At 36.8% G+C, this 20,836-nt stretch overlaps 1 protein-coding gene and 1 long non-coding RNA gene across 2 annotated transcripts in view; both read right to left on the bottom strand.

Moving 5' to 3' along the window:
- Positions 1 to 2,869: 2,869 nt before the first annotated feature.
- LOC109102228 lies at positions 2,870 to 3,849 on the bottom strand. Its single transcript, XR_002019843.2, has 2 exons — positions 3,408 to 3,849; positions 2,870 to 2,911 (listed from the first exon to the last, which is right to left on the bottom strand). It is a non-coding gene; the product is annotated as an uncharacterized LOC109102228 (long non-coding RNA).
- A 2,767-nt stretch (positions 3,850 to 6,616) lies between these two features.
- The window catches only part of gli3 (GLI family zinc finger 3), a 36,423-nt gene continuing 22,203 nt past the window's right edge, over positions 6,617 to 20,836 (bottom strand). Inside the window, exons 7-12 of the mRNA XM_042751897.1 lie at positions 18,901 to 19,050; positions 18,632 to 18,796; positions 16,473 to 16,766; positions 11,210 to 11,606; positions 8,612 to 9,840; positions 6,617 to 8,565 (exon numbers count right to left, since the gene is read on the bottom strand). Of these exons, the coding sequence (XP_042607831.1) occupies positions 7,528 to 8,565; positions 8,612 to 9,840; positions 11,210 to 11,606; positions 16,473 to 16,766; positions 18,632 to 18,796; positions 18,901 to 19,050 (3,273 nt within the window). The 3' untranslated portion in view covers positions 6,617 to 7,527. The remainder of the gene's footprint in view (positions 8,566 to 8,611; positions 9,841 to 11,209; positions 11,607 to 16,472; positions 16,767 to 18,631; positions 18,797 to 18,900; positions 19,051 to 20,836) is intronic.

Genomic DNA, 20,836 nt, shown 5'->3' with positions numbered 1-20,836 from the left:
TGTTTCACAGAACACAAATTAAGTACAATTTACCTTGATCTTCAAATTCCAAAAGTTTTCACCCCCAGCTCTTAATGCATCTTGTTTCCTTCTGGAGCATCAGTGAATGTTTGAACCTTTTTTAATAGTTGTGTTTTGAGTGCCTCAATTGTCCTCAGTTTGAAAAGATGTATCTCAAAATCATACAGTCACTGCTGGAAAGGGTTCAAATATGCAAAGATGCTGGAAAACTGAAGAATCTGCAGGACCTTAAAATTTTTTCTGAAGAACAGATCTCAGTTTAACTGTTCAGAACAAACAAGGGACTCATGCACAACCATCTCAACAGAAATACAGTCGTGGATCATCCAGGTAACCACACACAGTATTAAGAACCAAGGGTTCCCAAACTTTTGAATGGGGTTATTTTAATAATTTCAGGATTTTTTTTTTTGTCTTGTGGACTAAATGTAAACATCTTTTATGTACAATATCCTACTCAGGACAGTACTAAATAAAAAATAACATGCATTTAGTATGATCTCTCTTATTTTTTGAAAATTATTCACATTTCCACAGATTCTGCAAGGGGTGCCCAAACTTTCGAGCCCCACTGTATATATAATGATCAACAACAGCCTTTATCACTGCATAGAATACTATATAATATAATGGTTTAGAGCCCGAACAATATGGATTTTTGGGGGCCGATGCCGATATTAACTCGAAAAGAGCCGATTTATAAGCCGATATTTTGATTTTGAAAATAAACTGGATATTAGACCCATTTCCTATAAACTACACTTACACAACATTCAATAGCAAAATATCTGCCTGTTCTATGTATGTGGGCTGTATAAACCATTTTCCAGAAGGGATTATGTTTAAAAATAGCCTTAGATTACAGTCTCAATGACTAAACAATTGCACATCAAAAGTATATATTTTTTAATGATCAAAAGAACACTGCATTAGAGGAATCTTTGCAGAAGTAGTCCCACACTTTGCTGCTACAGCGTTCACCTTTTTCAGCCATCTGTAGGGCAGAAAGAGAGACAGAGAAAGAATAAGCATGTGTATTATAATATCACCATGTATCTTTACTCATGTCATCATTAGAATTATAATAATAATAAAACAGGGATCTCCTACATAGGCAAAAATGAGAAATATAGAGAAATATATATATATATATATATATATATATATATAATATTTTTTTTTTTTGTCAAGCAATAGGTATTACCTATTACCTACTTATATTTAACTATATTATTACAATATTTTCCTGTTATGTCTGTAAAGCTGCTTTGAAACAATCTGTAAAAAAGAAGAAAAAAATAGCGCTTGTTCAGCTCACATTTATTTACATGTCCCCTCTGGTTTAATCATTTCTGACGCACCTACTGTAGTTACTGTAAACACTATATTTGCTCTCACAGACACATTCACAACGGACCCGTATATCTTCTCCTCTTCTCTTTGTACAGTCTGAATCAAAAACATCGTCATGCGCTGGCGAAAGTAAAGTTAGCCTACTGTTACCGGAAGATTACGGAATCAATTCGAAGTTGAATGGTTAACGTTAGTGTCATGAACACACCGCTGTCAATTTTGAGAAGAACCATCTTCAAACAAGTTAATAGCAAGCATTTAAGGGGCCTGCTAAAAAGGAAGCTATGTTAGCGTTAGAATAACGTAAACAGTTGCTGTTTTTTCGAGGCACGCTGTACATAACTTCTAGTCATTGACTACACGCGCCCCCCTGCCACAGTTACGCGGTCACTATGTGGGAAACACTGCAGATATATTTAGAATAAGTTAAACGCTAACGTTATAGTTTGACCTCTTATTAACGTTCACGCTCTTCTCCACTGATAAACATGGTATTAGCTTTGTGGCTAATCTAATATAGCAATGCATTAGCGGCTGTAAGTGATGTTACAGAATATTTAGAAGTGATAATGATAGGACCGTTAGCTAGAACTACCACACTGTTTTTATATACATTGTATGAACTAAATCTACAATCATTTCACATGACGAACGACAGACTCACCGTCAAAAAAGTACATCTCCGTGGCTCGGCTGATAGCTTTCTTCTGTAGTGGATTTCTGGCGCTGTTGTCAACTGGGGAGTTGCAGAGCTCCCTCTGGTGGGCAAACTATGCAACACTCATAACATGAGTGAAGCATGAGACTCTGTTTCTCATGTTTCATCGGCCGTTATAAACGCAGATGCCGATTTAAATGCAATTAGCTCATATCGGCCGATAATATAGGCCGGCCGATATATCGGTCGGGCTCTATAATGGTTTTTCCTCATGCTGTGATGTGAAACCGTGTCAGATCACAAAAGGAAGTTATTTCAAATTTTCAATTTATGTTATGAAATTACTTTTGAGCAAAATGTGTCATTAAATGTTCTATTTGTAAGACAACAGGTTTGTAAACAGGCTCAAACCCATGCACATGTTCCACTGAGGTAAATTTGATTGCATCCTCTCTATAGCTCTTGTGGTACTTTGAATGTCAAACACTGATCTGTCTGCACAGAGTCGCTTCCAGTTTAACACACCTAAAAATTCAATCGACACCGCTACCTTGCTAGGCAATTGCCTCTACTGCTTTTGGCACTGGCTGTCTGAGACTATAGGCTCTCTATTGTACAGGCTTTGGGTGTGTGCACATACAGGAAATGGTGCTCCTGAATTTAGTACTATCTTTTGCAATTTCTTGCACTTAAATGGGTAAAATCTTTTGAATGCTTAAACTAGAAAAAAATGTTAAAACACATGTGAAAACTCTTCTTAATCTGCACTCTATTGCTAGTCCGGGTTTGGGTGAAGGCTACAGTTTGCCCGGTCAGAACAATGATGTCTCACTCAAATAATCCAAATTGTCTTTATTAGATGTGCATAGATGTGTGGTTCTGAAAATATAAAATACAAACATATGTATGAATATAAATGTATACAAACAACAACTTAAATAAAGCTTATTTGAAAATGGTTGTTCAATGGAGATAAATGTAACAGAAAATATCACAATCAAGGTCTAACTATTTATATAAGTGGAAATGAGTGTCCAGTATAAACATATTCAAAGTATGTGTGTGCGCTAACACTGCGCATGAACTGTTCACGTGAACATCTCTGCAGTGCAAGCAATGTAACTTAGAATGTATGTAAACAACTCTAGAGCGCATGCGCACTACCTAAGATGCGGCAGTGCCCCCTTATTTGTAATGACTAAATATGCATAAATTGACAATAAATAACATGAATAATACTGAATAGTAGCAGTATAATAGCGGTGGAGCACGATCATGTAAACAATAGTAAAATGTAAACACTTATACAGGCGTAATGGCGTTTATCCTTACAGTTGCTAAGAATGCTCAGTAATGATATAACGTAATTACTTACTTTGTGATGCACGCACACGCACAAACGATAAAACTCCTCTAATTTGGACTAATACTTATTAATCTACAAACTATCTACAATATTCAGACAGCTTGCCTTCCCGTTTTAATCCACCTGTTCTCTTCTCCGTCACTTCGCGAACTCCGATGGAAAGTTCAGGAATAGTCCATTTTACACTGGATGACAGGGGTGACTGGAAGAGTCCATGTGTTAAGGGGGAACACATTCTACAACATGCATATGATAAACTTTTGTGACAAGTCAAAAATAAAGCATTAAGCTGAAAGGAGAAATTTGAAGGGGAAAAAAGTGGGAATTGCGCCATTGTGCCTATGATATTTAATTCTTGTTTGCTTAATGATTGTTGGTACACCTAATTAACTGATATTGAATAAGCTTTCATCTTAGAACCAACAAACAGTCACAATATGAGGTTTTCTCAAAGATAACAAGGACAAGATGAAAAAAAAAACATATTTAATTTAAACAAACCCAAAAATAACAATATGACAAGAGAGAGATTAAAAGAAATGTGCTAAATTTGCTATTACATAGATTTTTGTTGAGAAATATTAATAGGGTTATAGTTTTTATTTATTTATTTATTTTTAAGGGGGAATTCCCCAAGAGCTTTGACATAATTTGAACACTGCTTTAAAAGTTCCTCAGTGTGTTTAAACCACTGACTTTCATAACAAATATCATTATTTGTAAAGTCAATAACGTAACTATTTAATAACGTAAAATTTAATTGCAGTTTCACTATTTAAAATATCACAACATTCAGAACAACATGATTTAAAATGTCCTCTGCAGTATCAGTCCAAGATTGTGTGTACAAATGCAAACATTAAACATCCTAGAGTCATTGTGATGTATGCATATAAACAAAAATGTTTCATGAGCTTTCTTAGGTATTTATGTGACCAATAGTCTATTCAGAATCATATATCTTATCTATTGCGCAGCACATGAATATGTTGGAACTGATGTGAAGCATTAATTCAGCTCAGAGCAGAGAAAATAGTATTGCATTTTAAACAGCCAGATTAAATATTGCACAGATCACTGTATATGTTGCATTAAAGCACTGTTTAATATCACATACTGATATTGTATTTTACTGTAACTTCCTCTTCTTATACTGTAAATCAATAGCAAATACTCACCATCAAAGACAACTGTTGCATTTATTATTTTTTTATTAAAACCATACAAACATTTGTTTTAATCTGATATAAAAAGAGCATTCAGACTTTGTACCCAGTCTAAGGGTGCTAGGCACCGTGATTCTATTTTGATCACCTATTTGAATGTAGGACAGGGCACATGGATTCCTGCTTAAAGGGGTCACATGATGTTGCTAAAAAGAACATTATTTTGTGTATTTGGTGTAATGAAATGTGTTTATACGGTTAAAGGTTCAAAAAACACTATTTTCCACATAATGTACATTATTGTTTCTTCTATATGCCCCGCCTTTCTGAAACACGCTGTTTTTTACAAAGCTCATCGGTCTGAAAAGCGAGGTGTGCTCTGATTGGCCAGCAATCCCGTGCGCTGTGATTGGCCGAATGACTCAAGCGTGTGACGGAAATGTTACCCCCCTTACCATACTGTGATGCATGTCCCGGTCAGAACACCGGCGGAACAAGACAAAAACAATAAAACCCATTATAAACTAGCCATTTATTACATACAGTGGGGACATAATTACGGATTATAATGACTTATACTGTCTTTTTACACGTTGCACTGCGTCATGCCACGTAAACATAAACCCATGTATTTATTTGTGATCGGAGAAACGACAAACAACAAGCTCTACTCTACACTGCTCAAAACTCGCATTTGAATCATCAGTGGCAAATCCTTTACATATGTAAACATACTTACAGACTGTGAGTCAGAACAGCCGGCATTGTAGTCTTTTCTCCCAGGATCAGGAAACAGTCCTTCATAAAATGTGCTGCACACATCTGAATATTTGGGTTGAACTGTTCTGGAACAGTGTTGTAAATACAACTTAATCACTGATTTCTAGTTGTGTCCTCTTTTGGAAGGCCAAACAAAGTATTTTCACTTTCACAATGAAACAGCATCTCCACAACATGGCGACGGCAGCAACAGCGAGAACGTTACACCTTCGTTCTTTGCGTAAACATTTGGGCGGCATTATGCAAATCTTCCCACATTGTGACGTAGACATGTGGGGGCGTGTTTAAATGAGCAGTGGATGAGTCTAAACTTTTATTAAGAATATCTCTTTAGTCACTTTAATCCTTGCAACTTTAGGGATCTTATCTATTCACGAACAGCTTGTAACACTCCAAAGAGAAAGGAAAACTTGAAATCGCATCATATGACCCCTTTAATAGAGTATGATATTTATACTAATTCTGACCCCTGATGCCACCTAAACTATTAACTACAGTCTACAGAATTAATATGTATTTACAAGCATAAAAACAAATGTAATATCTATTAAAAACAACAACAAAGCAACTAACATTGTTTACACATCACATTTTTCAATGCCAAACCAGAATGTAGTGTTCCATGTAACATGTGAAATCACAGGACTCTTTCCATACACACTTTATGTCTATTTAATTCCTTAAAAAAAAAAAAAAAAAAAAAAAACATAAGAAGAAGAAGAAGAAGAAGAAGAAAATGGCAGTGTCTCTTTCGTATGGACAAGCATTAATAAGGCACATACCTTAGGCTCAAAGCCTCTAGTCCTTTTCAAGAGGAATAGGTCATACCACTTTAAAACTAAACAAAGATGCTGATACACAACTACAGAAAATGTTCAAATAACCATACAAAAACAAACCTAATTACGAGAGTACACCTTTAAAAACTATACATATGTAGGTAGAAACTTCAGGATATTTTTAATACTGCTGAAAGTCTCTTAGCTCCTGTAGTGGTGCTTGTTGTGTCTTGGTGTTTATAAATTTCTTTATTCAGAATTGAGGAAGATATAGGTTTTTTTAACAGATAAGCAAAGACAGGTTGATCTAAAAAGCCATGGCATAAATGAGATCTCACTACAGATTCACTGCAAATCAATAACAAAAACACAAAACAAACAAAAAAAATAAAAAAAAGATAACAAAAAAATTACTGGTATATTTAGATAAATTTAAACATTAACTAATATCAAAACAACCACAAATTAAAAAAATTTTACTTTGAGAAATAATCAACAACCACAAATTGACTAAAATGACCACAATTTAAATTTTTTGTCATGTCATGCATTGCTTAACAGCAACACCAGTCATTAACAATGTGATCAAGATAATGCAAAATGTAAATTTTTTGCAATATAAAAAATGAAGAAAAATATTAACATTTATTTACAAGCATACAATCAACATTAGCAAGATATTAAGTGATCAGCTCTAGCATTTTGCTCTACACTTGTCATACCCTAACACAACAAAGTGGTCCCTGTTAATTGCCATGTTGGGAAAAATTGGTCACCAACATTTGGTAAGACTTATATTATAATCACTGCGACATCTCTGATATAAGACACTTAAAAAGACAGAATAATCAAAATATGACACTTGGGCCTGTTAAGAGTGATATTCCACTCTGTCTTGACCTGATGACAGTTAAGTCTGTGCATATTCACAATGCAATTGAATGCAATGCACTCAACAACAAAGATACATAATACAATGAGTTAACCTACTCAGTTTAGTGAACACTGTGTACACTTAATAAGAAAATTACCATGCACTTGTACCAACAATGTACAACAAAACATAAAAATATCAACGACAACACAGAGAATACTGTTTCAATGTGATGAAAAGAAGACCAGTGTCACCATCTGCCATCATCATATAACATTATAAAAGAAGGGTTTTTAAAATAGCCTCTATTTCAGAAATGGAATGGTTCTATTGGTCAATGTCTCTAGGAAGATGAGACAGATTTAAGATTGTGTACCAACTCTTTGTCAACATCACCTAATAAACTATTTTAATAAATATAAAGCAATAACTTTCTTTCTCATCCCACATCTTTACATTACATACACAAGTCTGTTAAATTTGTCTTATCTATAATAGCGTAACAATTTTTTGGAGGGGGAGTGCACAGATTACTGCATAATAGCCAGAAATTTGCTCTCTTCTGCGAGGGTGGTGAGGAGAGAGCTCATGTCACCAATAGCCATGTTGTTAGTGCCTGGATGAAATGGAGCTGAAACACGGGGAGTAGTCAGCCGAGAGGAAGTTCTAGACAGACCCTGGAAAAAACTGGGACTGATAACGTCAGACACCACACTACCCTGCTCATAACCATCCTCAAGGATAGAACAAATATCTAAACCAACATTATCTAAGACATCTAGGCTTTCTTCTACTGTACTGGTCACTTGATCAACCCCAGGGGACAGAAGGGCCTCAGAAGGTGTTTCTGTCTTAGCTGTCAAGGACTCCATTAAATATGACTGTCCGGTTTCATGAGAAGATGAAGTTTTGGACTCTGACGTGTCATAACACTCAGCAATAAACAAAGGCTTTTGTCGCTGGATAGAAGAGGAAGTGTTGGTTTGAAGGTCTGCCTCAAGCTTAAGTCCTGAAACCTGATTTGCAAGAGAGCAATTGGTTCCATTTCCATTCCTCAAGCTTTGCTGCTGGCATGAATGTGCTTTATGACCATTGATATCCTGCTGAATGAAGTAGGGTTGTGTGGGATTTAAGCTTCTATTGCCACTATTGACAGGTAGTTGAGTCATAGGAGGTTGGGCCTGGTGAGGCAGTAGTGTTGCCGGAGACAAGCTGCAGTTAGCTGGTCTTTGCAACAAAAGGTTGCTGCTGATTTGATGTTTTATTGTTTGATTTTGCTTGAGGTTATTTTGCGATATAGTTGTCTGTTGGGTATAGCTACGACAGAGGGGGCCCAAAGATATATGAGAGAAGTCTGGTCGACCAAAGTTTTTGCGCCTTGACTCCAGTTTGGAGGTCGAAGAAGACTCATTCTTAATGCCTGGATTTTTTCTGGGCTGTTGTTGAGATGCCTTTGCAATTTGTTGATGCTGCTCTGGATGTATGCATCTGTAGTTTATACCTGCCATGTGTTCGACACCATCTCTACAAAGAGTTGAGTGTTGATCCATGAACTCATTATTCAAAAGCTACCAAAACAACCACTCACCAAAACATACCAAACTCACCACACACTATGCCATTCTGGTCTGACCAACTTCCACACCTCTGCTGCCTAAGAGGAGAAACATCAGCACTACCAGAGGTCACTTCATTCCACTGGATAGGCATTATGTCTTTACTATTGCTTTCCCCTTCTGACTCCTCCTGTTGCTGTTGTGGGTTGAGGAAGTTCTGGACATCTGCAGTACCCTGGTCAAAACTGGATCTATGGGGACTGGAATCACTGCTATGGTTGCCTTGTTTGTGATCCGATTCTTGATCTTGGGAATGAAGATACTGCACCAAGTCATCCGGCAGAATTTCTTCATCAACATGTAACAGAAGACCATCTTGGTCCACTACCAAGTCCTCAAGTGCTGATTGCTCCACAATGCTGGGAGGGCAAGGTGAGTGTAGACTCCTCTGAAAGATGTAGTTCTGTAAGCACAGACTGTTATCTTCTCCATCTAAATAATAATTACCAACAATATGGGGTAATGAATTCATGTTGTTTAAACTGCTGAAACGCTGTAACTGTGGCAAACCAAAAGCACTAGTATCCCGTGTGCGCACAGGGTCACTGGCTCTTCGATCACTATTCCTTGAACCTTCAACAGGGTACAATCTCCTTCGTCGATACACTGCTTGACTGCCATGTAAGTTGTGCATACCATCACTACAGCGACGTGGCCTGACCAGTGGTGGTAGTTTAAGTTGGCTCAAGTTCCGTTTATCTTCCATCAAAGCCAGACGAGTCTTTAGGCTCATGTGCTCCATGTTTGGCAAGGGTGTGGGAGGAGGCCCACCTGTAGCAGCGGCATACTTGGCCTTCAGGTGATAGTGTTGAGCCGGAGTTAAGTTCAGAACACCTCTTGTCCCCATCCCACTTCCTCCAATACCTTCACTTCCACTGTACACCATCCCACCTGAACTTCCTCCACCTCCACATTGGCTGGCTTCACTGGAGCGTCGTGAGGCGTCAGTGGAGATAGGGTCATAAGAGTCAGTGGCACTGAGATTGTGAATATGCCGTTGGTGGCTGTACTCAGTTTGTGAGGCCTGGCTTGAACGGCGGCTGGAGAAGCAGGGGGAGATGCCAGAGGATCGACGACTGCTGCTCAGGTAGGCCGAGCTGGTGTTGCTGCCACTGCTGTCCCGGCGCTCACGCAGCAAATTCAACACAGTCAGCTCTGTGTTGGACGGCTCAGGACGTGGAGGAGGCTGGGGAACCCCCACAGAACTACTCCTTCCAAGGCATGAACCTAATAATGAGAAATACTCTTATTAGGTGAGGTTAATGTTATTATTATTATTATGTAATTATAGTCATAATTAGACATTAATGGGTAAGTTCATCTAGAAATGAAACTGTACATGAAAAAGGAAAAATCAAGAAATAAAGTACATGGATTGTATTTTGTGTCACATCTTATTGATCATGATTTCCTCAAAACTGTCCTGATTTCTCCTTTTATGGTCTAAACAATAAGGCTATATGGCATTTAGACAACATAAGGTTGAGTAAATGATGACTTAATTTTCATGTTTGGGTGACCTAACCCTTTAAATGTGTAAAGTTCAGTATATTGAGAAAGCTCTGAAAGTAAGGATGTACTTGCACTAGGCACAGGTGTATTGTACCATGCCAAAACATATTGTACCCCCTCCCCACTCCCCTGCTGCATTCATATTGCACTTTAATGTTCCGGGCCTGAGCATGTCTTTATGGCTGCGTTTACACTTGGCATTAACGTGATCACCGTGATCCGATCAAGCAGATCAGATCATCAGTCAATCAGAACATACTCCTTTTACACTTGGCAACATCAACCGACTTTTCTATCTGGATATCCGATCGGATCTTTCTTTCTTGTGCAAAATTTAGTCTGCAGAGAATGGCAAAGTCAACCTGAAGTGGTGGGTTTTCTTTTGAAAAGCATTTTCAGTCGCAGGACATTTTACAAATCAAGGATAAGTGTAGGAGTCTCACTAGTCTCCACACAGGTGTTCACTGTCTTTTTCTCTGACAGTTCGCGAGAGAGGGGGCAGCGTTTTGTGTGACGTCCACCTGCAAATGCAGACACGATGGCTGGATTGCATTTACATTACACTGAGATCCGATCACAATGCATCCTCGACTACCTCTGGAACAGGATATGCTGATTGAATAACATTCCGATCAGAAGTGCGTTTACACTTGTCTTTTCAATGTGTATGTGGACATACAGGTCGCATGTTAATGCCAAGTGTAAACACAGCATATGATGCAATGGTTTGGAGAAAACAGGATCAAAAGCACTCTCACACAGCAGAAGAGAATACATAAGAGATGTTAACTCTGTGGCTTATTATTTTGAGCCATTTGGGGTGTGGTGACACATGTTCCTCTCACATGCATAATATGTTGTTTAAAAAATCTTTGTTGATAGATTTGTTAATAGATGTTGGTTAAATGGAACAGCTGCATAATTGATGTCATGTGTCTCGGCATTGTTAGTGCACATGCTATACGAACCGTGTCTAAACCAACAAGCGGGCAAGGGAACATTAGTTAAATGAACTGGACTTTGGGGGTCAAACATGCTCGGGTATGGTTCAAATTGCCTAGTGTAAGTACACCCTCATACTTACCCTTTCCTGTGAGGGCAGGCAGGGCCTGGCCTTTAGGGGGCGGTGTTGGGGACATATGTCCTAGCCTAGGCACAGCTCCATTCACCTGCCTTAACCTCTCCATCTTAACATGCTCCATCCAGCGTAGGGGCCGTCCTACACTTCGACGAGTCTGCAAAGCTAGTGTTGCCGCTGTGGTTGTTCCAGTGGATACTGTAGAGTCCATAATGGGGGAATCCTCCTCCTCCTCCTCTCCCTCTCCTTCCTCCTCCTTCTCTTCATTTTCCTCAATCACTGCCTCCTCCCCCACAAGCCCAATGCTGTTTACAGCAAGCTGGATTCCACGGCCGATATGGGGGCCGCCGGTGGACTGGTCACTGCTGCATGAAGACTGACCGCCAGTGCTTGGCTGAGACGTCTAAGAGGGGTAGTGAAGAGAGACCATATATTTTGCATTTTATTCAATTTATCACACACACACACACACACACACACACACAAATAAAATAAAAAATAAAATCCTGATCTTCTGGCACATTTTTACAAATGAAATGGATGAATGCAACAAGGAGAGTGAAATACCATGTTGATGAAAATTTCTCATATTCGGGCATGTAATAACAAATAATAGAACTGAGGTCTGCAACCTACCCCTGGAATATGGAAACATATGGGTAGCAAAATTCATTTTGAAATGTAATATGCAAAATGACAATGCAATATGTAAAATGACAATGTATTTCTTTATTTAAATTTACATTTTCCCATACATATTTGCAACATTTAGTGCAAATAGAAAATTCTATTATATGATTTACATTTGCCATTTCCTGCACTAGTTTTAATATGTAAATTAAAAATATATTTTAATGCTTTACCCAAATTGATGAAATTGAGTCCAAGTGAAAACTGTAGCAAAATTATAATTTAAATGCCATTTTCCCTAAATGCATTTAGACTTAGGGGTAAGACACATGGGATTGAATTTTCATTGTGATACCACATGTTAATTGTAGCAAAATGCAGTGTGAATTTCAAAATGCATTCTGAGCCAGATGTGCAGCAAAATGGTAGTGAAAATGGTGATTTAGATGTCTTTTATTTTTCTTAAATGCAATGACACTTACACTTAAGACATTTCATGTCAGGTTGGCAGTGGCAACAATACTACAGCGAGAATCACAGTTACGCCTTATTTCTTTGCGTATACATTTGGGCGGTGTTATGCAAATCTTCCCACACAGTGACATAGACATGTGGGGGTGTGTTTAAACGAGGCATTTTAGGAGGGCGTGGACGAGTGTTAACTTTTAAATAGAATATCTCTTTGGATTTGAGACTTTAGTCGTTGCAACATTAGGGATCTTATCTATTCACAAACACATTGTAACACTCCAAAGAGAAAGGAAAACTTGAAATCGCATCATATGACCCCTTTAAACTATATTATCACAGGATATTTAATGAAAATGCAATTGAAACTTCTGATTGAAAAGTGTAAGTGTCAATGCATTTAATAAAAATAAAAGACATTTATTTTTGCAACCCTTTTGCTGTACACTCAGAATGCATTTTGGAATTTACACTGCAGCTTATAAAGCATTGAAATATGTTTTTAAATTACATATTAAAACAAGTGTAGAAAATGGCAAATGTAAATTATTTAATTTAAATTTTATTTTCATTTTGCACTAAATGTTGCACATATTCAGGGGCGGACTTACCCATTAGGCAAAGGTAGGCGACTGCCTTGGGCCCCCTAAAGCCAGGGGGCCCACTAAAATGCTTTTCATATAGGTGTTGCGCATTAAGCACTGACACATGAACAGTTGCTGTTTACGGTGTTTATTACCATGACAACCATCTGAGTCTGTGGCGCCTGCAGGTGTACGGCTTTACGCACTGTGTGTCCCGTATTTCTGTTGACTGAACCAGCCATGCCATTAATTATGAATTTATCAGTCTTTTGCATGCCAAAGTAAATTTCTGCATAGAAATATTACACCAAATAGTAGCAGAAAATAATGCTACAGTATAAGGGCTTTCATGAGATCGGGTTAGCCTACAAAAAAAATTATTTGTTGGCTATTTTACAAATGGGAAAATGAATTCATGACATGGGTAAGAAAAAAAGAGGCTAATAAAAAATATCATACAAAATTGCATTGCAGAAAATCCTTTACATGTTAAGGTATTCAGAACAGTGCAAATAAATAAATAAATAAATTCTGAAAAAGCAAGCTATACAATTATAGGACAAAGATTTACATAGCCTATATATGGCATTATAATTTTCTGTTTTCATTTGTAATTGTATGAAATTATAAAATAAAACGCAAATTAAAATCTGGCCTGTTTTAGGCTTTTCCTTATTTTTATATTTTAGATATCCATCAATTATGGTAATGAAAGAAATAACTCGTCATCTCCTTATTGGACATGCCTTTAAAGAGTAATACATGATTACATAATGAAAGAGTTTCTGTTTTCGATTAGAATTATTTCGTTTTAAAGTAGGCTAGTAATTTAAAGTTTTCTATATATATATATATATATATATATATATTTATATATATATATATATATATATATATATATATATTTTTTTTTTTTAATTTATTTTTATCAGGTCTGTGAGGCAATTTGCTGAGTTTAGGTTTATCATTGTGAAGCGCTCCTGTTCAAACCCCAGATGCCAGAAAGCGTTTGTTTTCCTTATTTTATAAAAGCACAACGTTTTGTTGATATTGTGTGCACACAAATAAAACTACCCCCTTTACAGTTTAGAATGAGGTATTACTCTTACCTTTATGAGCAAAGATAACTGTTTATTAAGTTGTTTCCACTGTTTGAAAAAACTGCAAGTGATCGTGCCAGTGCCTCCATGTTCTCCACACAAATATCTAGGTTAAACATTTAAACTAACATTTTGATATGCTTGAACTGTTTTATATCTATAGATTTTATTTTATGCAAGTCGTGATGATTTGAGAAGGCCAAATTGATCAAACATATAGGCTGTCTGCAGCTGGCCCTTAAAAAACAAACATTCAAACAAAAAAAACAACTTAAATTTAAATTTTTTCTAAAGTTACTTTATAAAAAAATTAAACGAAATATACTCACTTTTCCATTACATACAAAACTGAACTATTTTAATAGCTGAAACAGCAGTATAAGCTTTTTTTTTGGGGGGGGGGGGGGGGGAGACAGGCTAGGGCCTATATTTAAGGCCCCTGCAGGGCTCTAATTCACTTCATCCAATGCTGTTTTGTTCTCATCTGTGAGCTTGCTCTTGAAATATTAATTTAAAGCCATTTAACATGTACATGAAAAATGTAGAAACATTGGACACAACTATGGGGCACCATTGTGCAGCAGCAAGCATCAAAACAAAAAAGGAACCTCAAGGTTAATATAAGAAAATGTGTGAAAATGTATAGGGTCCCATTCCTATATTTTGCCTGGGGCCCCCAATTCACTAACTACGCCCCTGCACATATGTATGGGAAACTGTAAATTTAAATACAAAAATACATTGCCATTTTACATATTGCATTATCATTTTGCATATTACATTTCAAAATTAATTTTGCTACCCATATGCTTCCATACTGGAAACCCACTGTCCTACCTGTAATTTTTCAAACTATCTTGAAGACCTTGATTATCTGGTTCAGGGGTTTGATTAGGAGTGTAGCTAAACTCTGTAGGACAGTGGATCTCTGTAAGAGTGTATGTACTTAATGTCAGCAATAACACTTTTAACACATTTTTATGCCAAATGTATTTTGCTATCTACGTACACTCTTTGAATAACGTTCATCTCCGCTTTTGCACAGAATGCAAGCTAAAGTGAATCACAGAAGTATCACACCAAGCATACACTATCAACAAACAATAGATCACCTTGACCCAACCAAAGGTGCGTTATAATCAACCAATCAGAACACTGTGCGTTTACACTTGGCAACATCAACTGACTTTTCTATCTGGATAACCGATCGGATCTCTCTTTCCCGTGCAACATTTAAATAAGTCTGCAGAGAATGGCCCAGTGCAAAGTCAGCCTGAAGTGGTGGGTTTTCTTTTGAAAAGCATTTTCAGTCACGGGACATTTTACAAATCAAGGATAAGTGTAGGAGTCTCACTAGTGGGTGTTCTCCGTCTTTTTTTCTGGCAGTTCGCGAGAGAGGGGGCAGCGTTTTGTGTGATGTCCACCTGTGAATGCAGACACGATGGCTGGATTGTGTTTACATTACACTGAGATCCGATCTCAACTACCTCTGGACCAGGACACGCTGATCAGATAACATTCTGATCAGAAGTGCGTTTACACTTGTCTTTTCAATGTGTATGTGGACAACATCCAGATCCAGGTCGCATGTTAATGCCAAGTGTAAACGCAGCCTGAGAAACCGGTTTTACCAGAAGTAAATAACCAACAGTGGAAGTAGAGGTAAGCATGTTTGCCCCATTTTAAGAAAACAGACCACATGGACAATGGTCTCCCTTTAGAGTTGTTGGGTCCTAATTAGGTTGTTGTCTATGCTGCAAATGTATAATGGCGCTAAAGAATGAGCTGTCTTGTTAGTAGTGAACAAGAAAGCTTGTTTTTTTATTGATCTTGATTACAATGAGCTGTTTTCTCAACATAGACCTAAAGAATGAACCTAAACACAATGAAACCACAAGTGCAGGCACTGATCACTGATTTAAAACCAAGTTGCAGAGCCGAATACACACAAATACACAAACAGTAACTAAAACAAGCAATATCATACAAAACTAAATAAAACACATTCAAAAACAACAAAATAGTAACAACAAAGCAAGAAAAACAAAACAAATAAAACAACATTACAAATAATAATGTATGAGATGACATGATGCTGTTGACCACTGACTGAATAATTGTTCCAGATGACCCAGAATTGAAAGGACAGAATGAGCAGTGAAAAGAGAGAAAACATCAGACCTATAATTACATCACCATTCTCACCTTATCACCCACTGTCCTTAGTAAGAGAGGAAAAGTAATACATGTGGTAGTGGACAAAAAAAGATTCAGTTATTAATTTGAACATGCATGGCAAGAGGTAGCTAGCTATAAGCATGTATTAGCTGAGCAGTTATGAAACCAGGAAAGGGTAAACATTAGTAAGACAAAAGACATAAAAGATTAGTTTTTTTTTTAAGTTTAGTTATTTATGGAGTTGAAACTTTAGCATAGCAAACCATATTTTTTTGTTTTCATTTGTTTTTGAAATGGAAGGAGGCTTACCATGGGCTTCTCTGTTTTGATTGACTTGACTTGTAGACATTCGTCCTGTTTCAAGGTAGCAAGATTATACTCCCTTTGGTCAGTGATCGCTCTGAGAGGCAGCTGTCCTGGTGACTGACCTTCTCCATTACCTTCAGGTTCTCTGGGCTGAGGTGGGGGACGAGGGTATGTATCCCCACGCTGTTTCTTGGTAACATGTGCTTCAGGACCATGTACAGTCTTAACATGTTTCCGTAAAGAGCTGGGATCAGTGTATCGTTTAGTGCAACCAGGGATTTTACACACATAGGGTTTCTGAGAGAAACAAAGAGAGAGGGAGCATTGGAATGTTATATAAATAAATGTCTGCTAACTCTTTTAACAACTTAAATTTGACATAATTGGTAATTGCAACCCATTTCAAACACAGTGGTGGACGAAGTACACAAATCAAGCACTTGAGTAAAAGTACAGATACGTATAATAAAATATTACTCCAGTAAAAGTACTCCTTTTTCAATTTTACTTGAGTGAAAGTACAAAAGTACTCAGTTTTTTATGTACTTAAGTAAAAAAGTACCGAAAGATAGATTTTGCAATTTTATATAGGCTACTTAATTTAATTTTATATTTGCACATATTTTTAATAATCCTACTGCTCAAAATACCTGGGATTTTCGCAAAATAACCACTATATGGAGTCAAGATATTTTTTTCATGTGAAGCTTACACTGTGATGTATCTGAGAGAAAACATGACCATCTGATTTTCACCAGTAAGAAAAAAATATTTTAATGTTTGTTGTTTTGCAGAATCTTCACAGTTATTTATGGCATGAGAATAAGGCCTGAAGTTAGGAAGAACATTTTAAGGAAAATATAATTATATTTTCATAATGATTTTTTCCTTCTCAAGCCTTGGCTGTGGTGCAAAAACACCCCTAGCCAAATGCCCCCAGAGGGCATCACTTCCCACTTTGATAATTTCTGTAGTAACCATGTTCTGAACATCACATCCTTTCTTTTTCCCCCAGATATAATCTATCTAGGTGGTTGAATAAATATATATTTGGACTTTATTTTTAAAAATTACCTCAACTTACCACCAGCAAGCTTGTTAGCTAGACAGTTAGCATTAGCTAACAATATTTACTTATTTCCAGTATGGTTATGAATAAACATTCATATCTGTCTACTCGGCTAGTTAATCCAAACAATATAAAAATGTATCCTGTTAATAATATAAAAACAGACGTCACATAGGGCATGCATAGCATTTTAATAAAACTGTTAACATTACGGCAGTGGGGAATTTGAATGTGCATGAGTTATTTTGTTTAATCTGTGTTAATGTAATGGGTGGGAATTTTTTTTTTTTTTTTTTTTACCTAAAACATAGAGACACTGATTGATCACTCTTTACAGCAGATTTAGTTCACAATCAACTGACAGTTTTTACCTAAATATGATTTTCAGTTACAATATTTAATCCTAAATTTCGACGTTAATAACTTGCTTTTAACAGACGCGCGTGTGCTCACAAGATCTCCCGGTTCTTACTTGTGAATTCAGTTTACTGGAGACTCGCACTAAACGGTTCATTTGAATCAGTGAGTTGTCGACTCTAGAACAGCTGCAATCGGATCATTGTAATTCATAAACGTATCGTTTGATGCGATTTGTGATCCAATTTAAAAGGTTCATTGAAAAGACTCAGTTCGTTCATGAATCAGAAACCGCTTCTGCGTGTCGGAGCACGTGATATATTATAAGGAGTAACGATATGTTTAATGAAATGTAGTGAAGTAAAAAGTACGATCTTATGCTTTGGAATGTAGTGAAGTAAAAGTTACTCAAAATAAAACTAACAAAAAAAACAACATAAACTTTAAAAACAAACCAAATTAAACAAACAAAGTAAACCTACTCAAAAAAATACCAAAAAATAAAAAACATTTGATGTATTTTTAGTGAAAATAATATTCAACAATAAAATCAGGATATGATGTAATTTGAAGTTGAAATAGCTTGGTGATGTCAGCCAAAATGCAATGTTCTAGAGTAGGAGCAAGTCATCACATTTTGGAAGAAAAGTGTACTTTACCAAAGGCAGTTTTTTTTTTTTTTGTTAGAAGCAAAATACCTTGTTTAATACTTGGTATATGCATGTATGTGAATTACCTCATTGGAGTGCGTGCGATTCTGGTGTTTGGCTCGGTCTGATGCATTGGAAAAGGCTTTGTTGCAGCCTTCATGTTCACACACATAGGGTTTCTCTCCTGTGTGTGAACGCAAATGTGTCTTCAGGTTTTCTAGTCTGGAGTAGGCCTTTGAACAGCCTTCAAACTGAGAGAGAAAAGGACACACAGTTACACTGATTTGTTCTAGACAGACCAAAGCTGTCTGAAAAACAACAACAACAACAAAAAAGTATTTAATATAATTCTCACCGTGCATTTATGAGGCTTTTCTCCTGTATGTCTGCGCATGTGCACTACCAGCATGTACTGGGCCTTAAAAGGTTTCTGCTCTCTTGAACATTCCTCCCAGCGACACACAAACTCCTTCTTTTCTCCATGGATGTGATCATTATTTATGTGCTGTTAGAGGAAGAGAAGGTCAAAGTTCATGTTAAAGACATTTATCATGCTATGGTATGCTATGGCATGGTATCCATCTACTAACTCCTCTATTTTGTAGGTGAAATATGCAATGGCATTATTGTGCCACTAGAGAGCATCAGGATCACAAAATTGAGTCTTAAACGACTGCTCATCAACCGCTAAACCACCGCACACTTTTACACATTAATAATATCTATGTAATATTTTAACTTATGGAAGATATACAGCATTATAAAACTAGGGTTTTCAATAAAGAGGATGTCCAAAGTTTAAGTGTCTTGTCTACTGGTCAGCAGCAGCAGTCTTTAAGAGAACCATCTGGATCAACATTGAAATGCCTGTTTAAAATCAAAAGAAGCATCTCAGACATCTACATGAGCCTGTTTTTATCTTCAGTGTGTCTTTTACAAGCAGTTTGTATAAAAAACTAATTTCTGCCACATAATTTAAAAAATGCTTTGATATAAAATAATTATGATATAAAGATCAGAAATTATAAAGTCAAGTCATATTTATGGGATTAAAAAGTTTAAATGGTAATGTAAAAAGTCCAAAATAGTAAAAAGTCAAAATTATAACAAAGTCAAAATCATGACAGACACACTAAATCTTATAAATACTTATAACATAAAAAGTCACAACTGTAAGATACAAGACCAGTTGTGACAAAAAAAGTATGTCATAAAAGTATGTCAATTAGTATGTCATAATTTGGACTTTTTAAGTCATTGTGATTTACCAGATGATCCTTTTATATGGCGGAAATGGGCTTCATGGGATGTATAATCATTTAGTTCTGAATACTAACTTTCAATTACTTTGATTTTATTGGAAAACATTTCTAATATTGAGTGTTTGAATGTTTGTGAAAAGTAATTGTTAAAACATTTTTTCTTTTTTTTTTTCTGGTTAGTTTCACATGAAGCCATTCATTATTTATATTTTTGTTTACAAACCCCTGCTTTTCCTCACACCCTTATTCTTTCTCATTTGTCATCCTCCCCCCCCCCCCCCCATCTCCTCGGTAAGCTCAGTCTCAATGTCCGATTTAAATGGGATTTCAAATAAAACCCTGTCACTTCCCATCACTATAGGCCTATGGCCTTGCCATGACAAGTGCTGACAGTTGTGCTACTGTGGCAACTTTCAATCTAAGGCTTCGGGAGGGGTGGAGCAGCAGTGGGGGATGATGCATTTGGGGGGAAAGACATTGAAAGTTTAGTGAAAGCATCTCTAATGCCAGAGCTTTCCAACTGCAGCCTAGCACCTTTATTTAAGCCTCTTGTTGATACTGTCACCTCTGGCTTAACCAAACCCCAATACAATACTCTTTCTCTTTCATTTGCCATTTTTCTTTCCTTCAAGCCACCAGTTCCCTGTTGCGTTTCTTGTATCTTTCTCTCAACATGCTGCCTCTGCTTAGGTCATTCTCATTTTCTCTATGAAACTTTTTTTTGTCTCTGTCACACACACACACACAAGCATGCGCAGTGAAGGATTTGTGAAGAGCTGAAGGTTTCAAAGAAAAACACACATTTTCATGCAAACTGAGCAGATGAGGTCAACATCTGGCATCCACACAAAGACAACAGTGGGCAGCACTTATGAGTGCTTTTCCCGTCCCGAAGCCATTTGATTTCAAAGGGACAGACACAATATCCTGACCATAAGTGAGCAGGATTAATGAATTCCAAAGCAATGGAGCATCTTCGCAAGAGACAGAAAATCTTGGATGGAAGACAGGGAAAAAAATACAAGAAAG

This window comes from Cyprinus carpio, chromosome B24, assembly GCF_018340385.1.
Source record: "Cyprinus carpio isolate SPL01 chromosome B24, ASM1834038v1, whole genome shotgun sequence".
Taxonomy (NCBI): domain Eukaryota; kingdom Metazoa; phylum Chordata; class Actinopteri; order Cypriniformes; family Cyprinidae; genus Cyprinus; species Cyprinus carpio.
This window is presented reverse-complemented; position numbering and strand designations above follow the sequence as displayed.